Source organism: Dicentrarchus labrax, unplaced genomic scaffold, assembly GCF_905237075.1.
Source record: "Dicentrarchus labrax unplaced genomic scaffold, dlabrax2021, whole genome shotgun sequence".
In the NCBI taxonomy this organism is placed as follows: Eukaryota; Metazoa; Chordata; class Actinopteri; family Moronidae; genus Dicentrarchus; species Dicentrarchus labrax.
The window spans coordinates 29,939,176-29,959,460 of NW_026136720.1; the positions used below are offsets into that span (position 1 = coordinate 29,939,176).

General features: G+C 40.9%; 2 protein-coding genes across 2 annotated transcripts; both read left to right on the plus strand.

Moving 5' to 3' along the window:
- Positions 1 to 443: 443 nt before the first annotated feature.
- lcat (lecithin-cholesterol acyltransferase) lies at positions 444 to 10,020 on the plus strand. Its single transcript, XM_051382253.1, has 7 exons — positions 444 to 894; positions 4,118 to 4,274; positions 4,446 to 4,561; positions 5,086 to 5,181; positions 6,416 to 6,640; positions 6,881 to 7,076; positions 8,918 to 10,020. Exons 1-7 carry the CDS (start codon positions 744 to 746, stop codon positions 9,279 to 9,281), a joined length of 1,305 nt encoding a protein of 434 aa, XP_051238213.1. The 5' UTR covers positions 444 to 743; the 3' UTR covers positions 9,282 to 10,020.
- A 91-nt stretch (positions 10,021 to 10,111) lies between these two features.
- pla2g15 (phospholipase A2, group XV) lies at positions 10,112 to 19,935 on the plus strand. The gene is made up of 7 exons (XM_051382255.1): positions 10,112 to 10,482; positions 12,705 to 12,861; positions 14,672 to 14,790; positions 14,940 to 15,038; positions 15,634 to 15,858; positions 17,195 to 17,307; positions 17,862 to 19,935. Exons 1-7 carry the CDS (start codon positions 10,335 to 10,337, stop codon positions 18,261 to 18,263), a joined length of 1,263 nt encoding a protein of 420 aa, XP_051238215.1. The 5' UTR covers positions 10,112 to 10,334; the 3' UTR covers positions 18,264 to 19,935.
- Positions 19,936 to 20,285: the final 350 nt, after the last annotated feature.

A 20,285-nucleotide genomic window follows, 5' to 3' on the forward strand; every position in this document is an offset into this window, starting at 1 on the left:
AAAGTAAAGTCTGTACGTTCGTTAGTGAAACAAACTACCAAAAGTGCTACTCTGTGTTATAACAGTGTGATAACTTGGCCTATGTTAGTGTTTCGAATTATTATTATTTTCACGCAAGAGGTCTTAAAGAAGTGGAGTTTCCGTGGAACTTGAATGTCGCACCAGCTGTAGCGGAAAGTTCTCGCTGTCCGGAGACTCACAGCTGGACTCTGTGTGTGGAGAGAAGTGGAGGCACCACCACCACGACACCATGTAAGTTTACCATCGGTCTATGCCTGCGTCGTTCATTTAAAGCGAAGAATCATTATCTATTATAAAATATATATATTATATATATTATAAAAAGTTGTTTTATTTGGTCCTAGAAAGGTTCTCTTGTCAATACTCTGTGTCAATCATTTACACTCTGTAGTGTAAATAAATACGTGTGATTGGGAAGAATCAATAGGGCAATGTGTCACCTGTAGCCTACACGTTGTATTTGTCCCTGTGCTCGAGGCTGGCTGCATCCCTGTGCTCGCGCGAGTGTGCGCGAGTGGGCCGATGACAGTTTGATTAATCACCGCAAACCAGGTGATTCAGAGACCAAACGAGGCCAAACGTTAACGAAGCTACTCTGTTGGCCGTCAGTGAACAGTTTCAGACAGAAGGTCAGGTAACGTCAGGTAAGGTCTCCCTCCGCCTCCAGCTGCACACACACCGACACAGCGCTCTGTCCCTCGCCACAGCTGCTCGAGAGAAACATGGGGTCCGCAGGACAGCTCTGCTCGGTGCTGCTGCTGCTCTTCCTCCTGGGGCTTCATCACTCCTCAGGTTTCTGGATCGTCAACGTCGTCTTCCCGCCAAACGCCAAACCCAGAGCACCAAGCAACAGCACTCCACCGCTCATTATTGGTAAGTGTTGGCATTGTTGTGGTCCATTTAGTCTTTTTAGATTATTTAAAAATACTCTTATATGATAAAATATGTATTGAAGGGCCAGGGCTTGACTACCAGCTGGGCAAATCAGGCAACATGGTCCCTGAAAGCGCCATTTAAATACCTTCTGTTATTTCAGTTACGTACTCCATACTCTGTTATTATTTCATCTTTTTAAAATAAAATTATGAAACCTGTGGCCAAGTGGTATTCTATCTATCTATCTTCTATCTATCTATCTATCTATCTATCTATCTATCTATCTATCTATCTATCTAATTGAATTATCTGTCTGTCTCTGTATTGATGTCTAGGCTATCAGTGTGGTTGTACTCTGTACATTTGACCCTGCTCTACTGTTTGTTTGCTGCTTATCTAGGTCATAGTAAGGCATTTTAGGCTCAAAGGGCCAAAACCTGATTCAGTGGTCATGCTCTTCCCTGGCCCTCCACGCTCCAGCTGTAAGGGTTTTTCACTGTCTGGCCTCATAAAGTCCCCCAATTTAGCCCGTAACCAACCCAACTGCAGAATTGTCTCTCTCTTGATTTATGCCCCCAAGGCCCCTGTGGTAAAAGGGGTGACATGTGAAAAAACTCTTGCATATTTATTTCACCCAAAAATGGGCCAGTAGTGTTTGCACATTATGACCTAACTTCTGCAGCTTGGCTTCAGAGAGTAAGGATCTTAATGAAATTAACATTATCACAAAAGAAAGAGGTCAATACTGGCCCACCAACACCTCATACAACTACATAATCAGTCATTTTGAGTGAAGCTTTCTTTACTCCATCCACTCATGAAAAGCGGACAACTATTCAAGCCTTCGTCATCCTAGGGGGAAAAAATTCAGCTCCCAGAACTCTGCTGAGTAATGAAGTGGGTGTACCCAATGCAGACTGAAAATTAAGTAGCTATACTCCGTATACCTGCATATACCCTGCACTACACCACTGGTCAAGACCTCCCTCAATTCTCAATTCCCTCTTTACTTTCTTCATAATGATTCTTTATCTCATGTTATTACATTAGCTTTAATAGTAACAGTTAGTCCACACTAGCCCACTGATATTTGTCTGGATCTTTTATTTTCCATTGGGTTGTACTGAAATATAATTCTGCACAGTCTTAGAGATCGTCTTTGTCAGAAATAACAACATTAGTTTTAAAGTGTAGCTTGAAAAATACCCAAAGATGGAAACCCTATAGTATAAACTTTGACATAATGATGTTAGAACCCTAGAGGCTGCCAACACCATGAATTATGAGGGATGTTTTGCCCATTTGTTGTTGGTACCACTCATAAGCAGGTGTCACAGATTGTTACCATAGAAACAAGGCTCTTGGTTAAGAATTGGTGGGGGGTGGCTCCCCAGTAGCTCACCTTATTGAGCTTGCGACCCAGGTACTAAGGCTTAGTCCTTCCCTCAGCGACCTTGGTTCAGTTCAGTAAAAACATCTGCACGTCCTTCTTTATCTTCTCTACACAAAGGGGCAAACTTGAGTCCTATTCGTGGGTCCTTCTTTGCAGTCTTCATGCAACACATGCAACTGATGCGTCATTCAAGACAGTAGGTTTCGTAGTTCATTTTAAGATTACACTGCGGGGCATTTTCTCTTCCCACCGCTTTATTACTCATTGTTTGCAGTCAAAGGTCATTGTCCAGGTCAGGATACACGCTGTCTACTGTAGAGGAACTCCAAGTAGAGGACAGGCAACACAGTGTAGGGGTCGCTAGTCTACAGTACATTTTGTTCAAGGCCAAAAAAGTAAAGTTGTGGAGTAAGGCTGTATTTGTCAATATGATGTGGAAAGTGTAAAAGGTGGGCACACATCCACATTCTGAAAAGTTTCCAAATCTCTAAACATTTAGAAAACCTGCTGTTTAGTCAAAATAAACATTTTACTGCACACTTTATTTAAAGGTTGGTAATGTCACACATTCTGCAAGATATAGTGAAAAAAATAAAAATAAATCTTTAACAAACGTTTTCTGACTCTTTTCTGACCCCAGGTTGAGTTCTAACCTCATTCCTTCCTAACTGTGAAGCAATTTCCCTCCTACACAGGACAAAGTACAAATAAGACCTTACAAATACAGTATTTATAAAAGAGGATTACACAATAATAGTTCTTAATTTATTTTATTTTATTACTTTGCATTTGCCAATATTTTTATGTTAACAATACATAAAATCACATATCACCGTAATGTGATGCTCACAGTGAACAGAATTATAACCCAACTCTGCATGTCCCCTCAGCACCGCAGAGGTTTGTAGCTTCTTTCAGCTCATTGTTTTGGTTTCTGACAGCAAACTCCAGCTGCAGCAGGCAGTTTATATTAGCCAAAGAGGCCCAGTAAACACACAGGACACTACCTGCCCAGCCCCAAGCGGCAGATAGACAAAGTTAGCGAATAGCAGGTGAACATGGTGGAGCATTTAGTGGATAAAGAGCAGTTTTATATGTTTTTTACTTTTCTCAGGAGTTGGTGAAGATCAAGAGAGAGCTAAAAGGAGAGTGAATATCAAATGTTTAGAAACACCACTTATATAAATGCTAATGTTGCTCTGTGTCTGCTGGGTGTGTATGCGAGCGTTAGCTAATGCATTCACCATAACAGTATAACGGATTGTTGGTCTTCCCTCAAGTGAAAATCTAGTGAAGGTCCAGTATGTAACATTTAGGAAGCTCTATTGGTAGAAATGTAATATAATATTCATAGGTATTTTTTTATTGGTGTATAATCACCTGAACATAAGAATCATTATGTTTTTGTTACCTTAGAATGAGTTTTAAACCAAACACTTGCTCTAGAGTGGGGTGTTAACATTTTTCCTACATCTCGTGGCCACCGTAGTTTCTCCTTCGTGCTTGGAAACTAAATAAACTAAACTAAATCCTACACACTGGGCATTTTCACTCTGTGTTTCATATTTGTAACGTACTTGAGTCGTCACCAGTTATGACCAGTGACCTACAGCAGTGGTTCCCAACCTTTTCACCTGGTGACCACTTAAATAAGTCAGCTTATAACCCCTTATCACAACTTACATGTACAGTAACACAGGAGGAAAAACTGTCCAGGGAATTTTAATGTATAGCAAAACAATGAATATTACTGCCTCAAATTCCATTAAACATCCTGTGACCCCCTCAGTTTGATTCACTGATATGTGTGTGCGTGTGTGTGTCCAGTGCCAGGGAACTTGGGGAACCGTCTGGAAGCTAAGATAAACAAGCAGACGCTGGTCCACTGGATGTGCTACAAGAAAACTGAACACTGGTTCCCACTGTGGATTGACCTCAACATGTTCATGCCCATAGGTGTTGATTGCTGGATTGATAACATTAGGTAACACTGACACTTTTAATGTCCTCTGTCCTCTTTCTGTATCTGTATGTCTTACAGCCGTGTTTACATGTTCTCTTCCTGTTTGTGATCTCCTGTCAGAAACTATTCAAGTCACAGTAGAGAATGTTTTTGCCCAATTATAACACATAAATGTCTATGTGCGTGCCCCAGACTTGTTTACAACAAGACGACTCGGCGATCATCCAACTCACCAGGAGTGCAGGTGCGGGTGCCAGGATTTGGGCAGACGTATCCCATTGAGTTTCTTGACTATAACAAACTGGCGGGTGAGAGATTTATATCTGTGCTGGTGGATTATGTAATCTTTCCTTTAATTTCTTTGTTGGATAATACAGATATGTCAAAAATATGTTTATGTCATATGTCATAGATATGTTTTCATTAGTGTATAATCTCCTGAAAATAAGAATGGTTAGGTATTTTTGTTACCTTAAAATGAGCCCTCTATAGAGGGAGCGGGTGTTCTACAGAGGCTGCCATGTTGAACTGCCATGTCTCTACAGTAGCCCAGAACGGACAAACCAAACACTAACTCTCTCTGTCATGCTTTACACAAGCTTTGCATCCACCCTAGTTTCTCTACATGCTTGAAACAAAAGGGTGAGGCGAGGGAGTTGTAGTCACCTAATGCACTGCTAGATGCCACCATGTCCTACACACTGGTCCTTTAATTCCTACACTAGATTGACTAAATATCCTTAATCCACTCTGTAGCTCAGCTGCTTTGTAGCAAGGGTTGCTTTAGACTCTGACATCTGTATTGATTTAGTCTGCTGCTGTTTTTTTGCAGGTTATTTCTACACTATGGTGCAACACTTGGTCAACGTGGGCTACATCCGAAATGAGACAGTCCGAGGAGCTCCATACGATTGGAGATTAGCTCCGAGTAAGCAGCAAAACTACACATGCACCTTCACATGCACACTTTACACATTAAAAGGGCTTAGTACAGTCTAGCACACTGTCATATCACACACTTACTATGTGGAATTTTTATCTTGAGAGCATATGTAAATGGGAAGGTTTAGCACTGGATGTGTTGGCTTGGAAGTATAAAAAGTACATCAGCAGGCAAAATGAGCCTACAGACCAACTCAGCTTGTTCTTTTTAAGTTATAAGGTGCTGTGTAGTTGGTATTTGGGCTCTCTTTCCCCAATATGGTATTAATAATATGTATTAAAGTAAAAATATCAGCTGAGAAAACAAAAACAGTGTGTAACTCATAAAGGCCTCTTATATACAAACGTATTTAAAGCTCCACCAATCAATATTTGTTACATTAAAGCTGCATCAGTTAATTACTTTTTGCCACTTAATGGCAGCAGAGCAAGCTGTAAACACAACACTGACACACTTTATATAAAGTTATTACGAACATGTAAGCAATCAGTTGCTTATTTACACATCCAGCAAACCCAGAGCAACATTAGTGTTGTGATCTGTTATTTCAGCAGCTACTGGCTTGACCCTTGAGAGTGGAGTTTCTGGAAGCAACAAGAGCAAAGTGACACAAAGCAGTTGAACAACGTTCCAGGTTTTAACAAAGCACACTGAATTATATAGTCAAGATGAAACAACTTACATATAGCTTGAGATAAGAAAGAAATACATAAGATGTCTAGGTTGGTAACAAGGCATTCAGGGTTCAGGGTGTGATGAGAATGGAATGTGACAGGGACAGAAACATTTCCCAACAGTTGGCATTCATTTGGAGTCGTGTTTCTGGACACCTGATGAATATAAGCCTAATATTCACTGCTTCACAGCTAAAGTTAAAGCTAATGTCTGTCTGTCTTTTGGTGCCGGAAAGGTGGTGGGTTTATCAGAAAATGGCTGCCTGTTGCAACTAGAAACGAGGCTGATGGGAGCAGTGAGACTGAACCTAAACAGTAAAGTTGTGAGTTGTAAAACCACAACGATGAGCTGAAAGGAGAGTGAACATTAGACATTAAGACATTCTGGTGGCCACAAACACAAATAATACAAAATGTTGCAAATGTGGAGTTCCTCTGACCACATGTGGTCAAAAGAATTGAATACAGTTTTAAAGAACAAACCCAAACTCCATATCATTCTTTATACCACATTTCACACCCTCCTGTCATCCTCCCTCACACAGATGAGAACACAGAGTATTTCACAAAGCTGCAGGACCTGGTTGAGGAGATGTACGAGCAGTACCAGCAGCCTGTTTACCTGCTGGGACACAGCATGGGCGGCCACTACGTCCTCTACTTCCTCAACCATCGACCCCAGGCCTGGAAGGACAAGTACATCAAGGGCTTCATTTCCCTGGGAGCTCCATGGGGGGGTGCTGTTAAACCACTTAGAGTCCTGGCGTCAGGTAAGGGCACTTTGAGTACAGTACACGAGAAGAAGCCACTAAATGGATCTGTAGCTGGCACTCTCAATACAACAAAAGAAGTATTACTGTACATCTTTTATATTTGTTGTTATCTTTTTATTAAGGATCAGAAACTCCACAGGGCAGTGTTAGCTTTGTGGAGCAATGAAACAATCACGTGATTTATAGTATTTCATATTTGATCCATTTATTTTTGCTTTAACTTGCTGTTCACTGCAGGTGAAAATGACGGCATCCCAATGATTTCCAACATTAAGATCCGCGAGGAGCAGAGGATGACAACAACAAATCCCTGGATGGTGCCGTCTGAGGAAGTCTGGCCAAAGGACCACGTCTTTGTCTCCACACCAACTTTCAATTACACCAACCAGGACTACCAGCGCTTCTTCACAGACATCAATTATGAGGACGGCTGGTAACTAACACCTTTAATGTTATTACACAGCCTTGATTAACAAAAGCTGTGCCCATTACCCACCTCAGTTTTAGATATTCCTGAATCAACCTAACCGACTCGGAAATGTTTTGGAATTTGGATTTGGAAATGTTTACGATGTGCAGAACAGTGACTATATAGTGTTAGGGGTAATCTATGGTCAGTTTTACCTCTTAGGAAACAGGAAAACCTGGTCAATTATGTCAATTGCTGCTTTGGGAGCAGATAAGTGTGTAGTCTCTGCACCATGATAGACAGAACAGTGTTTCATTGTGGTAGCATCTGTGTAGACACATTGTGAGGAACAGCAGTTAATGATGGGACATTTTAAAGCCCCCATGTATTGAATTTTCCTGTGTACTAAGCAACTTAAAATCATTTTGATGGCTAACATTTTTATTTGTAGAAAAATCTGACAGTCTATAGGTTTTTATTTTATACTACCACTGGGATCTGCCATTGTCAAAAATGTTCAAATCGGACATACAGTATACAGCAGTAGGGGCTTTAAACCTGCACTAACAGATTTTGGTCATTTGGGGGCAGCAGACTCAAGCTGTTAACATAACCGTAACATTATTATTATAACCTTTTAAGTTGATATGGTGAACATGTTAGCAAATAGTTTCCTATTTACACATCAAGCAGATACAGGTGAAAGCCCAATATTCAGACTGCTCTTTAGCTCTTTTATTTCGTCTCCAGCAGCTCCTGAGGGAAATATCAGACTCTTTAGCTCAGGGGTGCCCAAACTGATTTCCTTGGAGGGCCAAAACTGAAACTTAATGGTGGGCTGTGCTCACTGTGTCTGCCTAATGGTGCTGGGCAGGTAGCGTACAGTCTTTTTAAAACTGTTTTCACTCAAAACAGCAAAAACACAGAGTGAACCAAAGTTGCAGGCTGCAAAAACCAAAACAATGTGCTTTAAGGGGAGATCTGACACTGATTTTACACATCAAAGTCTGTTAACAGGTTTTGCGGAGTACTAGTCCATATGTGAGAAAAGTTGTTTAAAACCTTTTGTGGGTCTAGAGGGAGCAATCTGATTGCCTTAAGTGATGCCATGTGAGTCAGTGTTGGTTGGCACTGCTAACTCCAAGCTGGAAAATGGAATAAAATCGGGGGCCTGGAGTCACATATCTCTGTAGCCTGATCCTCATCTCTGCTTGAGGCTACATTAACCTCTACTAGCATAACATACCCAAACACCAGACCCCAGACAGTTCGGTTTGGCAGCCATCCCTCCTCCACTCCAGTGCTCAACACGGGAGCCCCTAAGGGCTGTGTGCTCTGCCCCCCCAACTCTGTTGTAAAATTTGCAGAGGACACCACCAATCATCAGCTGGAATTCAAACAACAAGACTGAGACGTATATATCTTATATCAAAAGCAAAGAAAACTGCTCAAAGTCAGCAAGAGCAAGGAGCTGATTGTTGATTTTAGGAAAATAGAGGCAAAGACACACATCCCTGTTAACATTAGTGGAGCTGAGGTGGAGCAGGTGAATTGTTTTCGGTTCCTGAGAATTAACATCACAGAGAGCCTGGCATGGTCATCTCAAATCTCCACTCTGGTAAAGAAATCTCAGAAAAGACTGTACATGTGTTAAAGCTATGTGATGCTAAATCAGTGGAGTAGTCTTTTAAGGTCACTATAGTTCCATAGAGCTGAGGAGAACCCAGAGTTCATCCCTACAGACGACCTTTTTCACAAGTAGTCATGTGATCCATTGTTAATATAAAAATATTGTAACTGCTTTAACGTTTTGGTCCTTATATCGCTCCATTTCACAACCCCCTTTATGCTCTTGTTGGTTCCAGGCACATGTTGGAAGACACCAAGAACCTCACCAGTGCTCTCCACCCACCTGGCGTTGAGGTGTGGTGTATGTATGGCGTGGGGCTTCCTACTCCAGTAACATACATTTACGACGAGGAGTTTCCCAACGCGGACCCGGTGGACTTTGTTTACGCCGACGGGGATGACACAGTGGACAGCTTTAGCATGAGTTTGTGCAAACGTTGGGCGGACCAGCAGGAGCAGCCCGTCCACATTACAGAGTACCGAGGGCTGACCCACCTGGACATAGTGTTCCATGAAAAGGTGCTCAATGTAATCCAGCATATCCTGGAGGGCAATTCAGACACACCCAGAGAGGTTGACGTCCGATCTGGAACTGAATAGCAGACAACAGCATTTAAGAGTTTAATAAACCAAAAACACACAGTGCTGGATTTTTACATAGCCTATAGTCTGTTCTAGTGCCCCAAACAACACAACACATTCCACATGAAATAGCCCCCCCCAGCCCATAACCATGACCCCCTTATCTAAACTACTTGCTGATGACTTGCAGAATGGGTTTGACTCTGATTTGTTTATGTCGATTTGCAGAGTATTATGTTGTTGTGTATCTCTCATATTTGATGTTGCTCATGACAAGACTTAGTGGTTATCATGATACACATAATTATCACAATAATTACAGAAATAGTAATGTGGAGTTATTTTCAAATGATGGTTTATTCAGAGTTGTAGTCAGGCGTTTTATCATTCAGGCAACGTCAAATCCTGTGACATACATCTTTACAAAATACACAATGGTTGGTTTACTTTTGATGGATGATGAATTAATCATCACACTATATCACAGGCGTATTTGTAATATTCTGGGTAGATAGAGTGGGACTGTAATGAATAGAAGCCTATTTTATTGTGTGTGATGTCACTGTAATATTTCTGTTCTATCTAAAGATTTATATATTTTTAGATGTGTGTGTATAAAATCCTTATTAAAAATGACAGTTTGCTCACTCATATACAGTAGCGTATACAATGAATAGTGTGAAATGATAAGGATATTTCATACTGCCAAATGTGTTTGAATGTTTCCACTTGTAATAAAGTATCTGCTGCCACAAAAGCCACGCGTATCAAATGATTAGTTCAGATCTTATAAGGTTATATAGTGTCCGTGGTGTAGATCCAGTCCTCTCTTGTCCGTCCGACTACATCTGAGATCGATGACTTTTGACTCCACTGTTGAAGTTGTCGGGTGGGTTGCTCTGTGATCTGGACCTCGTGATCGTCACCTTCTTGATCACTGACCACCGTCAACGTTTACATTGCGGTAAATCCCATCACAGGACTTGAACAGCACACCGCAAGACCTCCTCTGCACATCTACACACACCGAGGAGGCGACCATGACCGGTGGGCTATGAGACACCAGGAGCCATGGCGGCTTGGCAACGGATAACCGCCTTCTCTTCGCTGCTCCACGTCGGTTTGTTGTTGTTGCTGTTGTCGGCTCGGAGCAGCGAGAGACCGTTGGGGAAATGTGTCGGCGACAAGCCTTGTTCCCCGCGACCTCCCGTAGTCCTCGGTAAGTGTTTTCTTCGGTGTTTCTAGTCTTGTTTACCTGACTGTCTTCTGGCGGACAGCTCATTGTGCAACTTACTCATCAACAGCTAGCGATGGCCAAGACAGGCCAAACTCCATTCAAAATTAATTCAATTTTATCTCTCTTTGCTTGTCACAAATGCTGTATAAAGCATACAGTAAGATTCAACATTTTTCAAATGAGTATATGGCCAGTCTTATATTCGGCTTAAACATATTCCTCCAATTTGTATATACGTCGGTTAAATTTCTACTTTTGTAAATGTTTGGCCTGTCGCTCCTATTATCTTCTTCCACCTAAACAACCAGCTGTTTGTCGTAGAGAGCGGTCTGCACCAGGTTGTATGTCTAATTTTATCAGAAGAAATATCATTTTGACTATTATATTGGCGCTGTATCGAAAGCACAGTCCCGTCGAATCCGAAATGTGTTTAGTCATCGGTTGTAGAGGATATAATGTCTCTTTCCAGGAAGACGTCTTCACATTGCTATATTTGCGAACGGAGTTTGGCAGGACAGTGTCGAAGAAATGAACTCCCGTATTGAGGATTATAAGTAAAAAAAAAACACACTTATTACCACACTAATGCTGACATGTATTTACGTGGTTTAGTAAACATTTAAACGTTGTGTTCAGTGAGTGTGTGTGTGTATGTTGTTTACAGTCAGCTGTCCTCTGATCACATGACTGAGTTGGAACACAATCTGACTCTCCAGCATTGCAGCCAATTAAAGTGCTCAGGATACCGAGGAGGTCTGATATGGACTCTCTTTAATCTCACAGTAACTGTGTAACGTTTATGTACATTTCTATTCATAATCCAAGTTAAAAGCTAACACACTGCCACACTCCCTCCACTCATTGAAGGGGTCTTGGGTTTAGAGGAATCTGTGTTTGTCCAGCTTACAACCACAGCCTCAGTCTGTGCCTATGCATGTGTGATAAGAGTCTGTGTAACTGCTTGACCCACAGTGACCTCCTGCTGTTTGCTTGTTCTTGTGGTGAAACAGTAGAATATTACAGTTTTAGAGAAGCCGGTGTTGGGCTGCTGTAATTTTGTGGTAAATTGACAGTGAGGCAACCAGAAGGGCCCGTTCGACCATTTCAATATTATAGAGTGGGATAAAATGCTAAACTAATAGCTGAAAAAGGCTAAACACAGTCCATTCAGTCATAGGGGGAGAAAAGGTTAATATTTATTCACTGTCAGAAAACAAAACTCCCCCTCTAGTCAAAAATCAGTTTTCTTGCATTTTCATAGATTTGGGATTTTTTTATTTATTTTTTTTATGATGTAAAAGGAGTAGAGCAGATTTAATGCAGAAATTATACCTTTTTTGTGGAAAAACTCATTATTGTTTCGAGCAGACTATTTGTATTCAGGCTTTGTGTCTTCATACGTTTCTGGAATAGATCTTTAAGCTGTGAGTGTTGCTGCATTGGCGCAATCAGAGAAACAACTACCCATATGGTAGTAGTGGTGAATATTCATCGTTGTCTATAGAAAAAACAAAATTTAAAAAGTAATTTAAATAAAGTTCCCGCTTGGACTGAATCATGTTGAACCAGTTTTTATTTTGACAGTATTTCAACAGATATTTACCCATCCATCAATTAGTTTCTGGCACATTTAAGCCCAAAGGATAGGAAAACATATTCTTAGACATATCTTTGTCTATATCCATCATATCTCTACCGCAATTCTGACATTAGAACCAACTATTGAAGAGTCTAAAAAATTTAAGTATAATGTTTAAATTTCAAAGTCTTTGAAAAAGAACAAAACAGCCCAGCGATGCTCAGAATTTCCACTGACTGTCTGGCTTTTTAAAATGTTTTAAAAAGTGTTTAGAACTGTAAAGTATGCATTGGGTTCATGGCATCCATCGGGACAGTTGGCCTCATACTATATACTATACGTGGCCTTGGACTGTGCAATGTTTTGTGTGTGTTGTTTGATCATACACAGAGGAGGAGGAATAGACCAAGGGCAAGTAAATAAAGCTTCCTGTCCCGTCTCATGTCAAGTTGAATTATTGATAACTGACAAATATACATACATTAGAAACGTGTCACAGTATGGAAGAAGAGTAAGAATGAGATAATCACTAATGAATATGCACATTAACAGTTATAATTAAAAACCTTTAATGTCATCCGGACGGTCTTACTATGTGACTCATTCCTAATGTTACCTGTTGCAGTTCCAGGGGATCTGGGAAACCAGTTGGAGGCGAAGCTCGATAAACCTAGTGTGGTTCACTACATCTGCTATAAGAAGACTGAGTCCTTCTTCACTCTGTGGCTGAACCTGGAGCTGCTGGTCCCTGTAGCCATAGACTGTTGGATTGACAACATAAGGTATGACGTGGGTCTTTCTGTTCGCATTCAGACATCAATAAAGTACTGTTTGTCTGATGAATTTATCCGACTCACCAAATGTATGTACGAGGTTTGCTGATGGCCCATTTTGAACATCATGTGATGATTAGTGTGGCATGTTTCTGTTGTGAAATTGATTAATATTTTGCCGTTGGTGTTTTTATGGGGAAGGCTTGATTTTTATTTTTTTTTTTTTGTGTGTGTGAAAACATGCTGTGGTGCAAATTCCTGGAAGTGCTGTCATAGAATAAGGGAGTAGGTAGATGGGTTCGACAGCCTGTTTGACTTTCTGCTAACAGTTATCACCCAGCACTGGATAAACTAACCTTTGAACCCTCTATTTATCAACAAGGTATGGAAGGAAACAAAGGGTGAGATAACATTCCTTTTAAACCTTTCCATCAGCACTCAACTAAAAACCACTCACATGTTAGATTATTCATTTAGACATGAGAACTGTGAGCTGCTGTATCTCTAAATGAGAGCTCTGCTGTGATGCAATTAAATAGAGAGCCATTTTGCAGTTATGTTGAATAATTGCCCTCTTCCCTGTTCTTAAGATGTGGGTTCACTAATGCAGACTTCCTCTGCAGTTAGAGGATTGATTTGTTCATCGTGGACTAAATTTATCTTGACTGACAGTGGGCTCTTATTTTGAAAGGAACACAACATGATTAGTGAGTGGAAACCGTGATCAACACTCCTACGACTGGCTGCTCATATGATTGGACTTGCGTGACTGACTGTCATGGCAATGTGGCCACAAACAGAACATTTTTTATTGCAGATGCACAATAGTTCATTTAAAGCTCAGGAACCGCCTGAAACCAGAGATTAATTTGTATTCCCACTTTTCAGTTCAGTCAACAATCTGATTTAAATAAATTACCCATAATTTATAAACTATCTCTGACTGAAAACTGATCAATGCAAACTTACAATGTAAGAACAACATTTAAAGCTGCAGTAGGTAATTTTTTATAAAAATTACTTTTTGTTATATTTGCTGAGACTTTCACTATATCCTGACAGTAGAACACGAGACAGATAATCTGTGAAACAATCAGGTTCCTCTATCTTATTTAGTGCTCTTAATGGAATTTGCTAAAATTCTCCGGGCCTGAGCGAAAACATCCAATCGGAGCAAGTACTGAAGTGCTGCAGAGATGCCCTGGCCTACAAATGTAGCTCTCCAGAATTAAGGAAACTTGTTTGTTTTCACATTATCATGATTTTTTTCAGTGCAAATTAAATTTGTGGTGCAATCTTGAATCATATCTGTCAGAATAATCGCAATACGATGTTATGATGCCCTGGTGTCTTCATTTGGGACAATGACTTGGGTCCCACCTCTCATCAATATCTATCTGAAGTTTTCTAACATTAGCCACTGTATGTTAATACATATATAATTAGCATAATTCAGAGTTTTAACCCTTGTAAGTTAAACAAAAATAACACTGTTTTAGAACATGACCAAGATCCAGTTAGCGTACTTATCTAGCAACCATAGATGTGTAGCTTTCGAAAATATCTAAATGTCATTGTAGTTTAAAGATCTGCTTCTGCTTGGCAAACCCTGACATCTTCTCTCACATCTGCATGTGATCAAAAAAAAACAAGAGTTAGGGAAGTTGATGACCAACATAACTTAGAAGGTGGTAGAGCCATGGTGAATTAAAATGGGAAGTGCCTCTCAGTAAGATGTATTTGTGTGTGTGTGGTTCACCACAGATGCAGAACTGAGTCTGATCGAATGCTCCTTCTCACATTTTGTGTGTGTGTGCAGGTTGATCTACAACAAGACCACACATGCCACCTCGTCCCCCCCGGGTGTGGACATCCGTGTCCCCGGGTTCGGACAGACGTATTCACTGGAGTATCTGGACCCCAGCAAACGCAGTGTGGGTGAGTCAAAGGTCCAAAACCAAACAGAAAAAGGTCTAAATGGGTCCTCACAAAGACAGACCAACAAGAATCAGACTTTTGTCACACCCATGTTCTGAGTAAGAGACTGAACTGTACGAGGCTTTCTTCTTTTGTGTCTGTCTTCGTAGGCATGTATTTCTTTACTATAGTGCAGGCGCTGGTGGAGTGGGGCTACACCAGGGATGATGACGTCAAAGGAGCTCCCTATGATTGGAGGAAAGCCCCCAGTAAGCAACCCCACACACACACACACACACACACACACACACACACACACACACACTCTTACACTGGTACATTTACAACATGTGACACAACAACTGTGTCAAACTCTGCACATACAGCATTCAAACAGCACAGTGTAGGAACAAGAAGAAACACTGATTAAAGAGTGGAGGGGACTTTATTTAAATAAAAAAATAAAAAAATAATTGTTTAGCAGGCATGTTAAATGGTTACAATGATTACAAACACATATATATAATTTTGTGAGTAAGTGTTGATCACTAGGCACAATATGATGAAATACAAATCATTTGGATGACGCTAGATATAAATGTGAGCACATACTTTTAAACATTGTTTGAAAGAGTATTTTAGGCAGTGAAGCCAGAATAAATGGGGTAAATAAACTTGGGAAGTGTGGGGAATTTTACCCATCAGGCCACTTTTCAACTTGGAACGTTTCTGTACAAACCAGGAAGCAGCCAAACCTTGAGCCAAGATGTTGGCAGCGCTCCAGCCTGTTAATGGGAATGCAGGGAGTTTCACAGTAACTTTGTTTACTCATCTTCTCTCTGTTGGTCTTTTCTCCTCTATCAGATGAGAATAAAGAGTATTTCCTGGCGCTGCAGAAGATGATCGAAGAGATGGCGGAGAAGGCTGGCGGGCCCGTGGTGCTCATCGCTCACAGCATGGGCAACATGTACACCTTGTACTTCCTCAACCAGCAGCCACAGGCCTGGAAAGACAGATACATCAAAGCTTTCATCTCTCTGGGACCACCGTGGGCCGGGGTGGCCAAGACGCTCCGCGTGCTCACCTCTGGTAGGGGGCAGAAACAGTTTTGGTTTGCTTATGTAGTGGGTCTAACCCTAAGAACCGTTGCTTGCTAATACACAAAGTTATTTTAGATTGATGATCTGACACTCCATAAAATTAAATTAGAATTTTGTAATTATCTATAATAAGGACAATTTTAAATTACATGTCACAAAATAACACAACATGCCTAAATTACAAATAACCAGACAAAATAACCCAATAATGTCTGCTAGGTTAGCATAACCAGGTCTTTCTCACACATGTGTGAGTAGTATATAAATAGTATATATACATAAACCTACTCATAACTACACTTATGAAGGATTGGCAGCTTTAATATATTGTTTGCCTCCCTAAGACTGTTATAGTTGGAGGTTATTTACAGCTTAAATGCTTAGTGTTGGACTTACAAATAGCAATTCAAGCCCCAACTCAAAAGTGTTTCCTGTAACCTTCAAAATAAAAGTCTTTGCTAAATCCATTCACCTCCAAGATTTTACAGGAAGTTATAGTTCTCTGTTTATAATTTCTAAAAGTGCAAAAAGATAAACACTACTACACATAGATCAACCGAATACTTGCCCTTTGAAGGCAACCTGTTATTTAGACATTGCTCAATGATCAAAGCCTCATTCTGGGATGGTAGGACTGGCTCAATAGACGGTGCTCCCTCCTGTCTATTTCAGACTCCACACATATTTTTATTTTATTTTAATGGATATATCTGTTCTCTAATGTGGTCAACAAGGGGGAGAAAAGCCAGTACCAGTTGCTTCTGCCCAGCTGTGAGTGAATGGTCTGCTGAGACCAACTTGCTAATGCTGGTGCTTCAATGATTTTGAGTTTTTTTTAACCTGTACTCCATTGCTGTTTGCCACTAAAGAGATCGAAAGACAGTGCAGATTAATGGTGTTGTGTTACATCTTTACTGGGTAGTGAAGTCCTCAAGCTTTTCAAACATCCAGTCATCTGTTGTAGTCATCTAAGTAGGGAGTTAATGCGTTTCATGTGGTGTGATGGGAAGAGCCTGTGTAATAACCCCAGTAATGCACAGCAACTGCTCCCATCCATCCTCTGTTAGATATTAGATTGCTTAACTGCTTAGACCAGATTGCATAAAGGACAGTTACACCAGATCCTGAATGCTGGTAAATGTTTCCCTGCCCTACCAGTAACCCTGACACACTCTGGATTAAACAGAACTGTACATCATACTGGATTTTTTTTTTTTTTTTGAGAAGCCACACAGCGAAAGTCCTCGTTGGTTTTGGCTCTATGGCTGGAAATTCTTAGCTCGCTTTCAGTTCCCCCCTGACTGGTTTCTTTTCTCTGCCAACAGGTGACAATAACCGCATCCCAGTGATCAGCCCGTTGAAGATTCGCTCCCAGCAACGTTCTGCTGTCTCCACCTCCTGGCTGCTCCCCTATGCCCACTCCTGGCCCAAAGATCAGGTCTGTGTGTGATGTATGTTTGTAGGCAGGCGTCCATCATTTTCTAAGAAAGACTTAAATTGAATCCTTTGTTTGCATCTTTGCCTCTTTTTTCATTTGTCCTCCTCTCTTGGCGTTCTGAGCTTTCAGTGTTTTCAAATTTACAATATCAGTTGGTAGTTACGAGCCCACAGAATTATCACAACAACTCTGTATTCTGTTTGTCACCTTGGAATGAGCTGTTTTTATCTTCAGAGGGTCCTTTTCTACAGAGTCTGCCATGTTGAACCTCCATGTTTTTACAGTAGGCACAGATCAGACAAAGCAAACACTGGCTCTAGATAGGGCCTTTCGCGTTTTTCGTGGCCACCATAGTTTCTCCTACATGCTTTTACAGCCCGTTCTCATTCCCAGCTCATCAGATACCAACGTCAGTGGTGTTCAGTTGAGTAGGTCTTACCCATAATGCCAACAGGCAGTGGTGTAGATTATCAAAATGAATTTCTTTAGTATTTGGTAGAAGTAACCAAATCAAACAACTGAGTAACTTTGTTTCCCCACCCATGCACCACCAGGTCTTGGTGCAGACTCCCGCCGCCAACTACACTGTGCAGGACTACAAGCGCCTCTACTCGGACATCGGCTTTGAGGACGGCTGGCTGATGCGGCAGGACACGGAGCCGCTGGTGACCGACCTCACGCCCCCCGGCGTGGCCGTCCACTGCTTGTACGGCAGCGGCGTCCCCACGTCGGAGGGCTTCCAGTATTCTGACAAGTTCCCCGACGTTGAGCCCACCGTGCTGTACGGCGACGGGGATGGGACAGTCAACCTGCGGAGCGCCGTGCAGTGCAAGCGCTGGGTAGGAAAGCAAAAACAGCCCGTGGCGTTAAAAGAGCTCCCAGGGAACGAACACGTGAACATGTTGCTGAACATCACGACTGTGTCTTACATCAAGACTGTGCTGTTCTCCCCGTGAGGCTGGAAGGAAGTGAGGGACTGGCTAGAAGGAAGATTGCTTTAATCACACACACACACACACACACACACACACAGACACACAGACATAGAGGTATATGTAGGACAGACTGACTCATCTCGCCTGTCTTTCTCAACACTGACTGCCAAAATATTCCTGTGTACATGCCACATCGCTTAAGAAAAAGTATTGAAATTTTGTAGCACAACTGCAAAAATGTTTTAAAATTAATTTTATAGCCGTAATTATACAACTTCTGTTACTGTCAGGTTGTTTACTGTCGAGTACGCCTAAATACAATGACTTTTATGAGTCTCAGCTTTTAAATAACCCAAGGTTTTACCTACTAAATTCTTGTATGGTTATTATGATAAAGAATGTGCGTATGTACAAGTGGAAACCCAGGGATATACAGTATGTGCCACTTTCTGAGTTATTAATCAAAGTCAGATCTTTTTATTAATATTGGAGATTTCTGAACTCCTTGGACTCTGATGTTTGGCTAAAGGGCATACTGTATTGGTATCTTTCAGGTCACATGTTACAGTGCTCTGACTTATTAACAAACCTAAGTAGACTTCTACCAAATCAACTTGTTTATTTGTTTTGTCATTTTATTTCTAGTGATCCTTTTGTTGATCTTTTATGTTTATTTTTTTGCATGCAGCCAAGCTGTACGTCCAGGATTGCTTCAAGGATAGTTTTTATTTACACGAGTCACAGAGGGACTGGAACCATACCTGGGGTGTGGATGTTGATTTTAGTCATGTTGAAGCCACTTACTTGCATTTTCAGGACCTTGAACCACATCTCATGGTCTGAATCAGTGAATGCAATCGGCTCCATTCATTGAGTTTGCTCATTGATGAAGACCATGAGATGCAGCTGAAAGCTCCAGAAAGAGCTAGCAAGTGAACCTTGGAGAAAAAAGATTTGTCAAAAAAAAAGAAAATCTTGAGTCAAGGTCCAATTACTGGCTTTTTCCAGAGCTTTCAACTGCATGTCATGGTCTTCATCAGTGAATGCCGTTTGCTCAATAGTTTTGGAGATATCTCTATTGTCCTGTCCATTTTTAAAAGGCCATGTGATGGCCGCTGTATCCGTTAATGAGCATGACATGTAGGTGAAAGCTCCAGTAAATCTAATAAGTGGATTTTTTAGTGTTATGGATTTAAACAAATTAAATTCTGCTCCTGATGGATCAAAAAACGTAATGTTTTTAACTGTTGGAATCATTGTTTTAGCATTCATGTATAATGTAAAATGAAATTACCCGCTATAGTAAGCTCTTTCTCTTCACTTTCAATGTCCTATACAGTACATTATGATTGTTCTATACATATGTTTTGCCCAGGTTTGGTTTGACCCTGGTGCCTGGATGGGCTGGATTTAAACAGGGACAAATGAGGGTTATTGTTCTTACCGTATAATTCAGATCTGTTTATTATTTTATATATCCTCTTTCTGTTTAGACAGACTTGAAAAGTTCCATGTGCAGAGTTTAAAACCTGACTCTGTCCTGGTGGAGAATCTGTCTGATCTGAGGGATTTTACTGTGCCATCGAGCCCTCTGTGGGCCAGACCAAGATGATATGCTCATATCTGCTGTGAACTATCATAAATGTGTGTCATAAACGTGTTGCCTTCTGTAGAGTAAATATTTCAAATATTACATTCAGCCATTGACTTTTCTTTGTGCAGTAAATCCCTCTGGTATACACTTCATTCATGCTATGTGGAAAAAAAAAAAAAAAAAAAGTTTTCCTTCAGTTTGATTTGAGAGACTTTACAGAGCCAGTGACATTACAATAATGGTCATTTTAACTGTATTAAGTGATGACTAACCTCTTCCTCTGTGTTCATGTCAAGGTAAATTACCAGATATGACTGTGTTGGAACCACACGCTGAGGTTTCAGTATGAATACATTTACAACTTCCTTTCTAATGTGCAGCTTCTCACACATGCGTCATGATTCTCTACAAGCTGAGCTGACGTGTGAACATCATACATCTTGTAATAT

What these genes read in the sequence shown, in the direction of transcription:
- lcat (XM_051382253.1), top strand. Translation starts at nt 744, where the DNA reads ATGGGGTCCGCAGGACAGCTCTGCTCGGTGCTGCTGCTGCTCTTCCTC. An exon ending in CACTCCACCGCTCATTATTG is followed by an intron (nt 895 to 4,117) that starts GTAAGTGTTGGC and finishes GTGTGTGTCCAG; the next exon opens with TGCCAGGGAACTTGGGGAAC. An exon ending in ATCAATTATGAGGACGGCTG is followed by an intron (nt 7,077 to 8,917) that starts GTAACTAACACC and finishes TGTTGGTTCCAG; the next exon opens with GCACATGTTGGAAGACACCA.
- pla2g15 (XM_051382255.1), top strand. Translation starts at nt 10,335, where the DNA reads ATGGCGGCTTGGCAACGGATAACCGCCTTCTCTTCGCTGCTCCACGTC. An exon ending in CCCCAGCAAACGCAGTGTGG is followed by an intron (nt 14,791 to 14,939) that starts GTGAGTCAAAGG and finishes CTGTCTTCGTAG; the next exon opens with GCATGTATTTCTTTACTATA. An exon ending in ACTCCTGGCCCAAAGATCAG is followed by an intron (nt 17,308 to 17,861) that starts GTCTGTGTGTGA and finishes ATGCACCACCAG; the next exon opens with GTCTTGGTGCAGACTCCCGC.